The sequence below is a fragment of the Gossypium arboreum genome, chromosome 1 (genome assembly GCF_025698485.1).
Source record: "Gossypium arboreum isolate Shixiya-1 chromosome 1, ASM2569848v2, whole genome shotgun sequence".
Taxonomy (NCBI): Eukaryota; Viridiplantae; Streptophyta; class Magnoliopsida; order Malvales; family Malvaceae; genus Gossypium; species Gossypium arboreum.
Genome location: NC_069070.1, coordinates 102,691,470 through 102,708,216, shown reverse-complemented (window position 1 = coordinate 102,708,216; position 16,747 = coordinate 102,691,470). Strand labels below are relative to the sequence as shown.

The 16,747-nt window shown below is 34.7% G+C and overlaps 1 protein-coding gene and 1 long non-coding RNA gene across 3 annotated transcripts; one reads left to right on the top strand and one right to left on the bottom strand.

Moving 5' to 3' along the window:
* The first annotated feature begins 326 nt into the window (after positions 1–326).
* Positions 327–3,272, top strand: LOC108482465 (protein CUP-SHAPED COTYLEDON 3-like). 2 transcript variants are annotated; one of them, XM_053021876.1, is made up of 4 exons: positions 327–874; positions 1,435–1,758; positions 1,863–2,137; positions 2,436–3,272. In XM_053021876.1, the coding sequence occupies exons 2-4, from the start codon at positions 1,506–1,508 to the stop codon at positions 3,006–3,008; spliced, it is 1,101 nt and encodes a 366-aa protein (XP_052877836.1). In that variant the 5' UTR covers positions 327–874; positions 1,435–1,505; the 3' UTR covers positions 3,009–3,272. The 2 variants fall into 2 exon arrangements, with proteins under 2 accessions (XP_052877836.1, XP_017641088.1); XM_017785599.2 differs by lacking the exon at positions 327–874 and having other exon boundaries at positions 1,333–1,758.
* A 1,485-nt stretch (positions 3,273–4,757) lies between these two features.
* LOC108480700 (uncharacterized) lies at positions 4,758–6,637 on the bottom strand. Its single transcript, XR_001870669.2, has 2 exons — positions 6,299–6,637; positions 4,758–4,978 (listed from the first exon to the last, which is right to left on the bottom strand). It is a non-coding gene; the product is annotated as an uncharacterized LOC108480700 (long non-coding RNA).
* Between the last annotated feature and the right edge of the window lie 10,110 nt (positions 6,638–16,747).

The window sequence follows — 16,747 nt, the reverse complement described above, 5'->3', positions numbered from 1 at the left end:
TAATTATAGCAGTTAGTCATTTAAGTATAAATTCTATTCATGTATTGTTGAAAGTAAGCAAATAATATCAGAAGAGATTAAACGTGTTCATTCTTCTTTCTTGGTTTTTCTTCATAATACAGTTGTTAACAAACATAGAGTGTTTTAAGTCGTAAATTGATGGCCAGGCCTAGCAGAGTTGACTGGGCCACTCTCCTTTGATTGGTTAGTAGAAATTTGACCCTACATGTTTCCTCTAATTTTTGCCCCACGAGGAGCAAAAAAAGGTGCTCAATAATCAGAGCTAGCTTAGCTGGCCAGACCAGAGAGAAACGAAAAAGAAAACACGTTGAAAAAGTAGAACTAACACCTACTCACTAGGGATCTAGCTAGCTACCTACATAGCTGGGGAGCACCACCATGTGAAGGAGAGGAGGTGTTTTATCATTTATGGATCTTAGATTTACACAACCTAAAGTAAACCAAACTTGTAGTATTCCTATGAATGTATATGCATGGATGTAATGTATAGAATATAAAGAAGCTGATTAAGGCCTAATTACTGCGATATACGTGCAAAAGCCAGGAGTCAGGAAGGATATCCTGTTGCTGGGTGGTGGTGTTATCTTTTACTTGGCCTACTCACCATGATCTATGTTTATGTTATGCATACGTAGTTACTAGAGAGTAATAGAGGGAGAGAGAGAGAGAGAGAGAGAGAAACAATAGCAGCCTACGATACCCTTTAAATTACCTGCTCATGCTACACGTGCAACGCCGACATTTTCTAGAGCTCAGCTGCACCCACCCCCCCATTAATTAATCAATTAAAACACCTTCATCAATCATCAGGTAGCTAGGTTTGCGGGTAACATGGCTCGGCTCCAATTCCCAGGTATCACCTCCATTTTAACTACTATACTAATTTTCCATTTCCAACTTATTTGAATTATTACATACTTTTGAGTTTAGTCTTGTTAATCTCAAACAAGTAGAGCTCGTGTTATTTGTATAAGGTTGTTATATCTAACATTAAATGGACCAAGATTACGTATGTATTATATTATATATATAAAGAAATATAAAGAAAATGAAAAGAAAGGGAAAGGGAAAGGGAAAGAACTACCCGTATTCAAGATTTGGCGATCTAATTGTTGTACAAACTAAACTAATGTTAAATTTTGTCTAGAAAAAAGAGAAGAGAAGAATTGAGTGATGATGATGATCTCACTGTTGTGTTGTGTCCTGTGAGTGAGCTATCCCTCCCTCCCGTGGTTATCCATCCATCATAGAACGTACCTTACTGACTCATCTCTCTTTTCTCTCTCTTTTTCAATATGCTCACATACGCACGCATAAATCTCTGTCCTCTGCAACCGACTTTGCATTTACTACCCCCCCTCTCTCTATTACATTTACATATTCCAATCTCTCCTTTTTTTTTTTTTTTGGCAGCTCTTCCCTAGCCTTTCAAGGCCTCGATTCAACCCTCCCCAAATACCTTTTTATCTTGTTCAAATATTTGCATGTTCCTCCATTCATTCCAGTCACAACAACTAGCCTTTACTCTCAACAAGATGTTAGCAGTGGAGGAAGTTTTAAGTGAACTTGGCGGGGAAGAAGTGAACGAGCAAGGGTTGCCGCCGGGATTTAGGTTTCACCCCACTGATGAAGAACTCATAACATTTTATTTGGCTTCAAAGGTATTCAATGGAAGCTTCTGTGGAGTGGACATTGCTGAGGTTGACCTTAACCGATGTGAACCTTGGGAGCTTCCAGGTATATAATAAATTAACACTCAATATTTATTAGTGTGTCATTGTGTACATGTGTATGGTGGGTCTAACTATTTAGTGTACTGTTGATGATGGTAAATGGATAAGATGTGGCGAAAATGGGGGCAAGGGAGTGGTACTTCTTCAGCCTGAGGGACAGGAAATATCCAACGGGAGTGAGAACAAATAGAGCGACTGGAGCTGGGTACTGGAAAGCCACCGGAAAAGATAGGGAAGTGTACAGTGCCTCCACTGGAGCTTTACTTGGCATGAAAAAAACCCTTGTTTTCTACAAAGGCAGAGCACCCCGTGGAGTGAAGACGATGTGGGTCATGCATGAGTACCGTTTAGACGGTGACTTCTCCTGCCGCCACACGTGCAAGGTTGGTACATGTGCACCGGTGGGAATCCCACCAGACATCCCCTTCCCACTTTTTCTTTTTTTCCTTTTTGTCGTTTTCTGGGTTGACATATTCTGCTCAGCTGAATGCTAATAATAACAATGATATGATGAAACTGTAGAGTAATTTCTGATGTGATTGCCTTCACTTACTAGTTACATGTTTATTGTTCATGCACAATTTAAACAAGATTTGGAAAAGGCTAAAAGCATGAGCATGTAACACTGAATTGTCAAATACTACGCATGGTTTAATATTGAAATGGTGTTATATTTTGCAGGAAGAATGGGTGATTTGCAGAATAATACACAAAACAGGTGAGAAGAAAAATGGGGTAGCTGCTGCGCAAGGGCTAGGCTATATCTTGGAACTTTCTTCATTATCTTCAACAACAAAAACAACAAATTGCTTCCGTCCACTGCTTGAAACCTCAACTCCGTTGTTAGAATCTCAAACCCAAACTTCAATGCAGGCTGCCCATAACTCTTTTCTGGAACATGACCTGAAAAGCTTAATAAACCCGGTTGTGTATCCAGCTAATGGGTTCCAACCCTCCTTTACAGCCACTCCCACCACCTTTAGTAGCACACCCGACAAGAACGCCAGCAGCAACTCATCAGCAGCCGCATCGATGCTCTTCAAGTCCCTCCTCTCACATCAAGAATGCGTTTTGAGGGAACAAGCAGCTGCTACTATTCCCAAACAGTGCAAGACAGAAGCTAACTTTTCCAATTTCCAACTGCCTGATTCCACCTTGAGTTGGATGGAGAAGATGCATCCCAACCCTTGTCAAGATCCCATGTTTTTCGACGTGGATTATAATAATAGTGTGTTGGGGTTCGCTGAACTCTGAAGGTCAGGTGTTGCGACTGAGGCCTGGGGTCACTTCAATTGCTTTCTAGATTAAGATTGTTAGTTAAGATATCGTATTGTTAGTGTTAGGACCCTATCCCTATATCCATGACTTTCTTTTTATCTTAAGTGTTTGTGCTGGCTTGTTGGTGTAAAATGTAAATGAGTATCCTACAAAAACTCTGAACCCAATCCATGCACGTAACTTTGTAGGATTGGAGAAATTCCTGCACCTAATTCAACTGATTGTGTGTTATTATTATAATATTTATGGGCCATATGTATATATTTATTTGTAATTACAAAACTTCTTCCCACACCTCTGTCAACTGTTTTTCTTGAAATTCTCGTCCAAAGCCAAGCCAGGCCAGACCGTACTGAAAATAAAGCCTGCCTTTCTTCGATATACGTTTGGCTGCTTTGATGCGAGGAATATTGGGATGGAGTGTGAGGTGAGGTAAGCTACATTGCATTTGCGCCACTTCAATGTTCTACCGAATACCACTTCAATATTTGGGATGTTCAATGTTAAAATATCTTAGTCATCAGTTTTATATATATATATATATATATTTGGATATATTAAACTGTTTTTTTAAACTATATCATTAGTTATTAAATTATGAGTAAATTTTATTTTGATCATTTAATTTAAAAAATTACAATTTAGTCACTAAATCATTCAAAATTTTCATTTAAGTTATTGAGTTATTAAAATCGATGCTATATAATATTCGAATCTTGGGTTAAAGTTTTGGGAGACCTATTAAAATTTTCAAAAATTTTAGGAGTTTTATGAAAATTTTCAAAATTTTAAGAGAACATAATTAAAATTTTCAAAAAGTATTAGAAGGTATAATTAGACTTTTAAAAAATTTGAGAGGGTCTAATTAAACTTTTTAAAAGCCTTAAGGGAGAAATAAAGCTTTCCAAAAAAATTTAAGGGTCTAATTAAAATTTTTTAAAAATTTCAAATGATCTCCTCTGCACTAGTCAAAAACTCTCTCTCTCTTTTTTTCTTTCATGAAATAATATTAGACTTTACAAATTTATGAATTAAAATTCAAATAGTTTTTTATTCAATCTCTAATATTAATCCATCAATCGAATTATTGTTGAAGCTCACTAGTGGAACTTTTAAGAATAAAAAAACTTAGCAATCCAGTTATTTGAAATAAAAACTTTTAAATAGTTTAATGACTTAACTGAAAACTTTCAAATACTTCAATAACCAAATTGTAACTTTTTTAATTAAATAGCCAAAACAAAAAACTTAACCATAGTTTAGCAACTAATGGTGTATTTTATCCCTTTTTTTTTTTTTACATTAAGTCAAACTTTACATGATATATATTAATTAGAACATGAAATATGACAATAAATAGTAAAAAAAAAAAAGAAGAGGTAAATATATGTAAAACTTCTTTGATCCCTCATCTACGGAGAACACCCAAATATACCAACAACTTGAACAGAGACTGCAAGTATAGCGTTTTACATTACGAGAGAATGGTTTATTTCGGTTGAAACAAACATTCTGTTCAAGCCTTAATAAGGATTCACTCTCAAAGCCACAGCTCATATTGATGAGAGCTATACCAAATTCTTTTGTGCTCTTCACATAATAAAAGAGCAACATTGCAGATCATTCGCAATTTCCAGCTGAATGTGAGCATATAATAGAAAATTTCATGCTCAACAGTCTGAATTCTAAGGCAAGCTGAATCCATAGTAGAGCACAGAGGACCAATTAACAACATAATAATCCAAATTATTCGGCAGGGTTACGAATGGGGCATTCTTGTATTCATTACATAATATCTTATTCTTTTGACAAAGTCTGAGAAGAAGGGAAGATTCATAACAGAAAAGTTCTTCTAAAGGCAAATAAAATGCGTTCAACTCTCTACAAACCTAGAAACAGTATGCAGGTGACATCTTGCAGAAAACCCCATTAATGGAAAAAGATACCTGCATCAAGAAAATTATGTAAATAGTCAGTGAGCATCCAAGAGTATTCAGTTAGCTGCATGTTTTACTTATCCCTTGAAAACATAGCACTTTGGACAGTTCTACAATGAGCAAAACCTAATGTTTCAAAGTTTTCTTCCCAAAATAACTTCTATTCATTAAGCTTGTAATAAGAACAAATTAATCCTAGATGCATTTCAAAATTCACTGAAATAGCCTTCTATATATATACCTACAGGTTGGACGACCTTACAGTTGTTCCACAGGAGGAAACAACAAATTCGGCTAAAAGCAACAACAATCAGATAAATAAAAGCAATGGCCTTTTTACAAAATGTGTTGTCAATAATGAATAAATCTAGATCATGCTTCCTTAAATACTGCCTACGTAGCCAGCTATCGGTGGGGCAAACCATTAGAATTGCAGCATGAGTTAACCAACTACAAGGTGTCGTAAAATCCCAGTTGCAAAATGCATAAAACATAAGGAACATGTCTGAATCTGATCTCTGGTACATGTGTTATTCTATAGAGCATATCAGAGTCTTTGAAAGAAATGAATCACTCAACAGAAAATTTGTCACCAGAAATCGCTTCCTACCTAGCAATTTTCTAATTGGTATGCATGATCCCAATCAAAAAGCCTAGCAGTCCAATTAGCATATATGGTTTATTATAAGATTATTGAATAAAACAAACTTAAGAATTTATTTATTTATTTAGAATTATATATTTATATAAACACGAAAACTATACATGAATTCCAGAAAACGTTTTAGATTCCAATAAATTGTTTTTAGTTCCTACTAAACGAATCGAAGAATACCACTCCTATCGAAATAGGTTTCATATTGATTCACGTTAACTTCCCAAGGAAAGGATGCCCCCCCTCCCCCTACAAAAAAAAAAAAAATCCAGAGGAAAGGGATTAAAGCCTCACGAATGGCAGGCAGGCTGACTTAGCACCCAATAGTCAACCAATGATAAGGAGTAGGGAAAATCAATCCAATCAACAAAGTTTTATGAAACTTTTGGATGGTCAAGATTTCAGATTAGAAGATGGGGGTCTTTGCTGTCCCAGACCTAGGTTAAAAGGAAAAAAGATTAAGGAAAGGCGATATGCAAATTGAATTTGCAAAGTAAGCGGGGCGATATAACTGTTATCAAATCGCAATCAGATCCATTTTTCACAATAATCAAAGACAGTAATTAAGAGCCGAAACGCAAGTAACCATAAATACAAAAGGTAAAACCCTAACCAGAGCAGAATCGACTATTTGTTTTTCCAGAAAAAAAGGGAGGGGGGGTAAAAATACAAACCAGGAGAGAAAAATTAATTAGGGGATTTGCCCTTCTTGGGAGAATCATAATTGGGAGGGGAGTAAATAATAGCAGCAACCATGGATCCAGGAAGGACTACGTATTTGGAAAAAGCAGCCAGTCTTGCGACCAAAGGCTGTCCCTTCAGCAGCACCATTTTTTTTTTTCTGTTTGTTTTTGGGTTGTTTAAGTTTCTCCGGCGACTGGCTGATGTTGTGATTGTTTTTGTGATGACAAGTGATATCACTTCAATATAGTTTTGGATTGGGCTTTTATCCTTTCCAAGTTTCTCCTCCCTCCACATTCATTTGGGCCTCCCATTTTGCTCCCCACCTCAGCGTCTGTGTCATTTACACGTAAAAAAAATATTATGTATCTTTTTAATTTTTTTATAAATTTATATATATAATAAGCTCATGATGTCATGCATTTTATTAAAATTTCCAATTTCAATTAATTTTATTATAAATTTATTATAAAATTGCTAAATTTGGTATTGTGTTGAGATAAAATTTAATTATATATTAAGCTTTCTAATTAAATCGGTGACATGAATTAATCAAGTACCAATAAGAGTGTGTCAAGTAAGTCTCCCCAAAACATAAGCCTCACATAATATAAATATATATTATATGCATAAGTCATAACTAATTGTTAAATAGAAGTAAGAAATTTAAAATTTTTCGATTGAAAGTTAAACTAAATTTAATATTTTACATACATAACAGATCTAATATGAAAGGAAAATATCAAGGAGTACAAAAAAGGATTTTTAGATATTAATCCTGGATCATTTTACACTCTATGTCGTTATAATCTAAATTCAGTACTTTGTGATATGCCTTAGTTCTTGTTCTAAAGATGCATAGTTTTTTGGAGTACTACAATGAATATACTAATTATTTCCTTCTTCAATGTAAAGATGAAGAATTTTACAAGATCATATATCGAGCCTAACTCTTAAATCATTGTCACGAATATGTTGAGAAATCCATATTAAAAGCGTTGAAGTTATAAGATTTCAAGCTCCACAAATAAGAGATATGTTATTAAAATTAGTTGAAGTTAGTGATGATCTTAAAGTCAAAAGCGAAGTCGAATGTTTAACAATAAATGAGCTTAAAAATTTTGAGTTTTTGTCGAACGTGACTATTTATTATGAAATATTATTTGATTGGAACTCAGTTAGCAAAAATTTACAATCGAAATATATGCAAATTGATGTAGCTATAAAATAATTAAAAGGTCTTCTTTCATTTTTTTTCGAAAAATATAAGGAAGACGGAAAATAACTATTGAGATAGAAATAAAGCCTAAATTTCATGAAAAATGCGTTATTTGTAGAAATAAACGATTAGATAAAAATGTTTATAATGAAACAAGAAAATCTCCTCAAGAAATTTTTAGAATCGATTATTTTTATACGTAGTAGACCAAGCAATTTTTCTCTCCCGAAAAGATTTGAATAATTTAAAATATATGAATTTTTTTTTTGTTTTTTATTCAATGCAGAGAAATTAAAGTCACTAGACATGTTTTCTTAATCTTGAAAATTCTTTAAAACATGGAAGTCACACAGATATTGATGGATTAGATTTATTTTCAGAATTGAAAATTTTGAAAGAAATTATCAAATTAAAAAATACACTCCAATTAACATAAATTATATAAAAGACTTATTCCTTTTCAAATGTGTATATTGGTTGTAAAATAATGTTAACTATTTCAGTTAAGTTTTTGAAAATTAAAATTGATAAAATCTTAGTTAAAATCAACAATGTCTCAAAAAATTAAATGAATTAGCTATTTTTTCAATTAAAAGAAATGTTACAAGAGATTAATTATAATAGTTTAATAGATTATTTTGAATCTCTAAAAGTCAGAAAAATAAAATTTAAATAAAATTTATAGTTTTATAATAATTACATAAATTCCTAAAAAAGCTTCACTTTACAATTTTGCTTTAGGCGTGTGGAGATGTCGAAAACACCCTGCAATTAGATAATGACTGAATTATGATTTTTTTTGTCTTTTTTAATTCTTAAGCTTATATTGTTTTTAATTCAATTAAGTTTCTTGATGTGACAATTACGTGTATATTACATTAACAATTAATTAATTTTTAAAAATTTAAAATATAAAAAATAAATAATTTAAAATTTTAAAATATATGTTTTATTTTTTAAAATTTTAAAAATAATTAATTCATGGAATAGCATCCACGTGATAATTTACGTGTATGCCATGTCAAAAAGTTAACAAATATTAAAAAACGAAAAAATATATAAATGTTAAAATAAATTTTTTGTAAAGTTAGAGGGCCAAATAAATTATTATACCGATTTTATAAATATGTTTGTTATATAATTATGTTGTTCACCCTGTTACATAATTTAATAGATATATAAAGTGTTATTACATTAAATTTAACTTTATAATAAAATTTATATATTATGTACAGGAAGGAAGTTGAGAGACCTAGCAGGGGCCTGTGACCCCATACGTCTTTAAAATTTCATTAAGCCCTTACAATAAATATCTAAAAATATAATCATTTAGATGACATTTCACCCGATACAAAGACAAACACCCGCCCAGTACGTCTCGGTTTTCATTGAAACCAATGGAAGATATCAACTTTGGGAGTGTGGAAGTCTTTTTCCCAAGGCAAATTATTGTGGGAGTTGGGTGTGATCGGAGTTTGTGGAGTTGTTTTGCTTTAGTCCTTCTCTTTACCAGAGTGTAAAATGAAGGCAACTGCTGGAGGGCTAGGAATGTAGAAAGAACAAAGGTTGGTCAGTGCTGAAGACATTGGTGGTGCAAACGAATAGGATGATGAAGAGATACAGAAGTAGGCCGTATGCAAACCCTTATCTAAAACAATCAACTTGCTATCTCACAGGAGAAAAAAAATGAAACAATCAATCACCACCTAACCATTTTGTGCTCTCTCTCCAAGTATCCTATTAATATAATCCCATGTGCTCTAGCTCCTATTATTAAGGAACTCAACTTCCAACAAGTCTTGAATAGGAACTAAGATTTAAGAACTAGCTGTCAATTAAACTTAGAATACCTTTGTGATACAAAAATGAGAGTCAGTTGAGGGTATAAAACTATTCATCTTTCCTATAAATCTGTGGCTTAACATGATGCTAATAGCAATGGACTAAGAGAATAAATCTTGTTTGCTTTTGTTGATATGTATAGGGAAGAAATTATCATGATGATTTTGGGTGGGTAAGTTTAATTTTATGCATTTTCAACTTGTTGTATAAGTGATAATGTTGAAGAAGAAGCAAAAGTAAAAAAAAAAAAAAAATGAAAATTTATAATCTCAAAAAAGGTTTTGAAAAATTATGACATGTGTCGCGATTTAATTATTTTTAAGTGCAAAATGTATTTTTTTTAATGGTGCTACATTTTGGGCTAAAGCATTTGACAAAATCAAATTTTAGGGATTATTTTTGACAAAAAATATTTCAAGGTTCAGGAACCATTTTACTAATAAAGCCTTAGAAATTTTATTTGTCCGAACTCAATATGTCCCTTAGGGCCTTTGATACTTCTTTAATATCAACAAGGATTATAGGAATAAAAAAAAGCCTTAATTGAAGTGAGCTGTAACAGCCCGCATGTTGTAGATCATACCAATATTCTTTTCGCGTATAATTGAATAAGCTAGAATGGTATTGGGGTGAATTATTAGCATAAGACTTTGGCTGGAGTGTTTCTTGAATTCTTCAGTATGTTATTGTAAGGTTCACCTCGGTGGAATTCACCATTTGGCGAACTCTAGGGTTTGACGGACTCTTTTATGAGACAGTTCGCCAACCTCAAATGTTCTGAGCAAACTTGTTAGTCTGTGAAGCGATAATATTGTTTTATGTGGAAATGATAGCTCGGTGAGCATCGTTAGAGTTCATTTTAAACCTAGTTGGAATTGAACTAGAATACTGTAGATGACAAGTTGATATGTTTAGGTAGCCGATTGACCTGTCTAGTTGGTTGCCTAAGTGTGCAAGCAATATTTTACCACTCTGACTTGTGGTGTTAGTTAATTTTGGTAAGGGTTATGAACAGCCCAAATTTCAGTGTAATCAGAATAGTGGTTTCGGGATCACAAATCCGAGTCGAAAGTAAAATTTATTTTTATTTTATTATATGATTTGTATTATATTAGAAATTTCATGTGAAAATTTTGATACGGAAAATTTTTATCGATTATGTGCTTAATTACGAGAAGGACCAAATCGCAGAAAATGCAAAAGTTGAATTCTAGTAGCTATAAAGATTAAATAGCTATGGAATTCAAAACTTGAGGTCCTTATATGGTAATTAGACCATTAAAGAAAGTATGTAGATATTTTGGTGAGTCATCCATGAAAATTTAGAAAAAGGGCAAGGACTAAATTCGAAAGTGAAATAATTAATTAATTAAAAAGATGATAAAAGATATCATCTTATTATTTTGTCATCTTCAACCCCAAAATTATATGGAAACCCTAGGAGAGAGAGAAGAAACTTTCATGGCCAAATTGGGTAAGTTTCCTTGACCCGTTTTTAGTAATTTTGATATTTTTGAAACCAGGATAGCTTAATCTATCTATTTGGGGGATCAATTTGAGAAGTTATCAAAGTATGGAAAATGGGTCATGGGTTTATATGCTGAAAATTTAAAATTTATGGTAGAAAATGAAAGGTTGTTGATAGATAAACAACTTTTACAAAGTGATTTTTGATGAAAACATGATTTAGGGACTAAAATGTAAAGTTGTGAAATTGAAGAAAAATGCTGAATTTTTATGAATACATGTGCTGTAAATTTTGTAATGGGATTTTGGTTAGGCTTGGAATAGGGAGTAAATTGCACAAATTTTATTTTCCAAACCCAAAGACTAAATGGGAATTTATGGAAAAGTTAGGGGCAAAATGGTAATTTTGCCTAGGTTGAAAATTGAGTCCCCTTGAATATGAAATATGATAAATTGATGTTAAATTTACTAGTATAGATCCGGATAGACCAAATTCGAAGCTAGAGCAAGGAAAAGTGGAAAATGTCGGATTAGTAGATTTTACATACACGAACATTGTCGAGGTAAGTTCGTGTAACTAAATTGTGTTTATTTACATGCTTGCATTGATTGTGTTTATTTAAATTGTATAAATGTCATAAATATGTGAAAGGATTACATATCCAATCAAGCCCGATAAATAAAATTGTTTAAATTAAATGATAATGCCCTATAGATGATAAAAGATAAATGATGAGAATGTTACTTATATGCTTGAAATGTGGAATGTGTTTATTTGAATTATATGAATGTTATAGATGTATGGAATAATCACATGCCCGATAATGCTTGAGAAAAATGTTTAAATCCCGGTTGAATAAAATGGAAAATCGATGAATATGTGCTTTCCCGAAATGAATGAGGTCCAGTATTTGTTGCTAACGGGATTTAGCTCTGATGAGTAATCCTATTGAACTCATTACAGAAATGATTTAGCCCGGACGGGTAATCCTGATATAAGTCATTTCGAACATATGTTATAGGTTAGATTCAGCCTGGACGGGTAATCCAGATCAAACTCCTTAGAGCACATGTCATAAACAAGATTTAGCCTAGACTGGTAATCCTGTTGTATACATGTGTGGCTCGAAAGTGTACTCTCTGATATATTACCCATAAGGTACCATTGGACATGATTTAATGGATCCTGATCCGTACACCTCGAGTGTATTACCTATGTCACAGACTTAGAGTTTTCACAAGCAATCTGTGCGGCCTTAGGCAGTTTCTTCGCTCAAAAATGCCTAAGTCAGCCTAACTAGCAACAATTGAGGATTCAACAGAACTCCTCTAAGGCACCCACGAATAACAACAGAAGAACGAAGTAAGAATGAACTTGAAAGATAAACAAAAGCCATAGAAAAGCAAGAACACTTGAGAGAAAAGTTTGAGTGAATACTTTCAGAATTCTATTTATAACTGCATGAATTACAATGAGGGGGAAAGACCTCTATTTATAGCTGAGTCTTCCCAATATCAGCGGTACAGATCAAAATACATCAATGGCTAAGATTTAAATCTATCTAGATATCAAATCTCTAAGATTACAGAATCGTATCTTCTAAAGATTATATTTAATGTCTAGGATCACATATCTTTGGAGATCCCCTTTCATATTTGCCGAGCATATCTTTTAAGATCATTTCCATATTTACCAAGCTTTGGAGATGGGCTTTCAATCTCTCCAAGCAATGGACCAGTCTGATCGGGCTGAATGACCTCCCTCGAATGCGATGGATCGCACAAGTTCGACATGGTTGCAGGTTCACATTTGCAACCTATGACATTCTCCCACACTTGTTCTAGTGACACCCTCGTCGCATCCCCCTTATGGAACAGGTCTATCTTCTCTTGGAACTGCCACAATGCCTTGGTAGGTTCCCAACTTGCTTCACTGTCGGGAAATCCCTTCCATCGAACCAAGCATTCATGTCGAGATTGATGGTACCTTCATCTAATCACACGATCTGCCTCAATGTTTTCAACTTCATGGTCGCAAGAGACCTTTACCCCCATTAGTGCTCGTTCGTACTTGCCTTGATTCGGATCATCTTGATCCTCATGGTATAGCTTAAGCATGCTTACATGGAACACTGGGTGGACCTTGAGCTTTGCTGGCAACTCAAGTTTGTAGGCCACCTTGCCTACTCTCTTTACAACTTTAAACGACCTCTCATACCTTCACACAATCCCTTTGTACAAACCAGTATATTACAACATCAAGTGTAGTTTGGCAAGAACTGAGTCACCCACCTGAAACTGCACATCCCTTCGATTTTGATCGGCCCATTTCTTGTTGCGCTTGCTTGCCTTGTGTGAATAAGCTCTAGCCAAGTCATTCTTTTCTTGCCAATCCTTCGCAAATCAGTATGCTGCAGGATTTGGTCCTGTATAGCAGGTCACAACAGCGTTAGGTGTGAGTGGCTGTTGGCCTGTCACTATCTCGAGTGGGATTTGATTCGTGTCCCCACTTCACTGCAAGTTGTACGAAAATTGGGCTACATCCAACAACTTTGGCCAATCCCTTTGTGTGGCACTCACATAGTACCGAAGATATGTTTCCAACAACGCATTCACTCGTTCGGTTTGCCTATCTATTTGTGGATGCATGCTTATGGAAAAGTTCAAGTCCGAACCCATTGACTTGAACAACTCCGTCTAGAACTGGCCTATAAATCACTCATCTCAATCACTGATAATAGACAGTGGAAATCCCTAATATTTCACCACGTGTTTCAGAAATAAACTAGCTGTTTCCTCAGCAGGGCACTCCTTGGTAGCTGGAATAAACGTCACATACTTTGAAAACATGTCCCTTACAACAAGAATACTGGCAAACCCATCAGACTTAGGCAAACCAACAATAAAATCAATAGATACATTCTCCCATGGCCTTTCCAGAATGGCCAAGGGTTGTAGCAAACTGGCGGAACTCTTTAACTCGACTTTGTCTTATTGGTACACTAGACAAGTTTTCACATAAGTTTCCACATCTTCACCCATGTGAGGCCAATAGTAACGATCCTTCAAAAAGGCCAAGGTATGGTGCATTCCTGAATGGCCCGCCCATATTGAGTCATGACATTCCTTCATGACTTCCTTGCACAATTTCTTGTAGTGAGGCACATAGAGGCGATACCCATGAGTGTATAGCAATTCCCCATCAAGTAAAAATCTCATCGTTTTTCCCTCATTGGCAAGCTCAATCAAGCTTTTGGTTGCAGGGTCATGGGACAATCCTTGTCGAATGCGCTCCAATAAGGACCTATCGGGTTTGCTGATTGCCGAAAATTTCATCTTTCGGCTAAGTGAATCAGCTACAATGTTGGCACTCCCTGACTTATACTCCATTGTGAAATCAAACTCTACTAGAAAAACTTGCCAACGATCTTATTTGGGAGACAACTTTTTCTAGTTAGAAAATAACTATTGCCAACGTTATCGGTATGGACCACGAACCTGGAACCCAGTAGATAATGCCTCTATGTGCGCAAGCAATACACCACAGCAATCATTTCCTTTTCTTTGATGGTGTATCTTCGCCCCGTCTCATTAAGCTCTCGACTCTCGAAAGGAATTGGATGCCCATCTTGCATTAGTACTCCCCCAATGGCATAATCTGATGCACCAGTGCGTACCTCATAAGGCTTCGAATAATCTGACAAGGCAAGTACGGGCTCCTTCATCATCGCTTGCTTTAATTGATTAAAGGCCCTCTCACATTGTGGATTCCAATCCAAGACCTTTCCCTTTTTCAACAAGCCCGTCAAGGGTATGGTAATTCTAGAGTAGCCTTCGATGAAGCGCCGATAGTAATTTGCCAACCCAAAGAAGGATCTCAACTCCGTCACCTTGGTTGAAGGCTCTCACTCAATAATGGCTCGAATCTTGCTCTCATCCATTCGGATTTTTCCACCTCTCACAATGTGGCCTAAGAATGGTACTTCTTTTTGGGCAAATGAGCACTTCTCCTTTTTGACGAACAACTTATTTTCCCTCAAAGTTTAGAAGACCTCCCTCAAATGTCTCACATGCTCCTCGAGAGACTTACTATACACCACAATATCATCAGGGTAAACAACCATGAAACAGTCAAGGAAAGGTTGAAATACCTTATTCATTAGGGTACAGAATGTAGCGGGGGCGTTCGTAAGTTCGAAAGGCATCACAATGAACTCATACGAACCATACCGCGTTACACAAGTGATGTGATGTGAATCGTGATAAGTTTTATAATTTATGAATGTCTGTTCTTAAAAACTAATTATTACAGTAGTATAGCTTATGGCAAAACTGGGATATCAAACCCAAAGGAACTAAAAGTACTAGTATTAACTTTCTTTTTATTATCTAGCCTAAAAAGAAAGGGGTTTGTTTTATCTAAACTAATTACTAAACTAAGAATACACAGAAAGTAAATTGGGAAAATAAATTTTGGGAAAACTGAATGATTTGGACAATACCTAAGGGAAAAATCCACCTAGACTTCACTTGTTATTGACTTTGAATCAGACGATTTATTCACTTGACTTGATCCGTAGAAATCCCTAAGTTATATTATTATCTCTCTTGAGACTAACAACATCTAACCCTAGGTTGATTAATTCAAATCTCTTTCTAATTAAAACCCCTAGTGTTGCATTAACTCGATCTATGGATTCCCTTATTAGGTTTCACGCTAATCCGATAAAATTCTGTCACCTTATCTCTAGGCGTGCAATCAACTCCGCTTAATTATGTTAGATCTACTCTTAGACAGAGACTTTTGCTCCTCTGAATAAGCACATCAATACTTGAATCAATATCCTAGAATATTAAAGCAAGAATTAAGAACTCATAATTAAGAACAAGTCAAATATTTATCATATAATTCATATAATAATAACAAGATCCGTCTTAGGTTTCATTCCCCTTAGGTATTTAGGGGGTTTAGTTCATATTTATGAAAGAAAATATCTCAAAACATAAAGAAAACCCAAGAACTCTTGAAGGGAATTGAAGGGAGATCTTCAGCCTTGAAGGTGAATCCGCCTTCTAAGATGGATCAATCGGCTTTCTTCAAGTAATTCCTTGCCTCCTAATCTGTGTGTGTCTTTTTGGTACCTCATGGGGTGTTTATATAGGCTTTAGAATGCTTCAAAACCCTCAAGAGTGGCCTTTTCCAAATAAGACTAGATTTGGGCTCGACAGGGACATGCCCGTGTTCGATTGCTTCAAACCGTGTTCAAGTCTGTTGAATGGACATGGGCGTGTGAACTACCCGTGTGAGGAAGTCCAAGCCGTGTTGATTTCCTATGTTGACCCATTTTTTTCCGTTTTTGGCCCATTTCTCGCTCTTTTTACTCTTCTATGCTCTCCTAAGTATAAAACATGAAATTAAAGGATTAGGAGCATCGAATTCACCAATTCTAAGGATAATTCATCCAAAATTATGCTAAGCATGGGATAAAAATATGTATAAATTACGGTTTATCAAATACCCCCACACTTAAGCGTTTGCTTGTCCTCAAGCAAAATTCTCAACTTACAATCAAAATAAATTCTTCTCAACTTATAATTCTCATCAATAGTATCTTAAAATAATCTATAAGTAAGCATACATTGAAAATTCAACTCGAAGGACATCAAAGTTTCAAACATTCCAAGTTGAGCATTTTATAACGAAAACATAGGTGTTTTCCCTCGTCTAAGTAATCACATTTGATTCAAAATATCACATAATTCAACATCCTCACTAAAGATTCACTCAAATCACTCGAGGTGTTTAGGGACAACAAATTAAGCACTCATCAGTCAATATGAAAAATTATTACCATAAGCTTGCGTGAAAATCAAATCTTCACAACTATATATTGAGATGATACATCAATCAAAA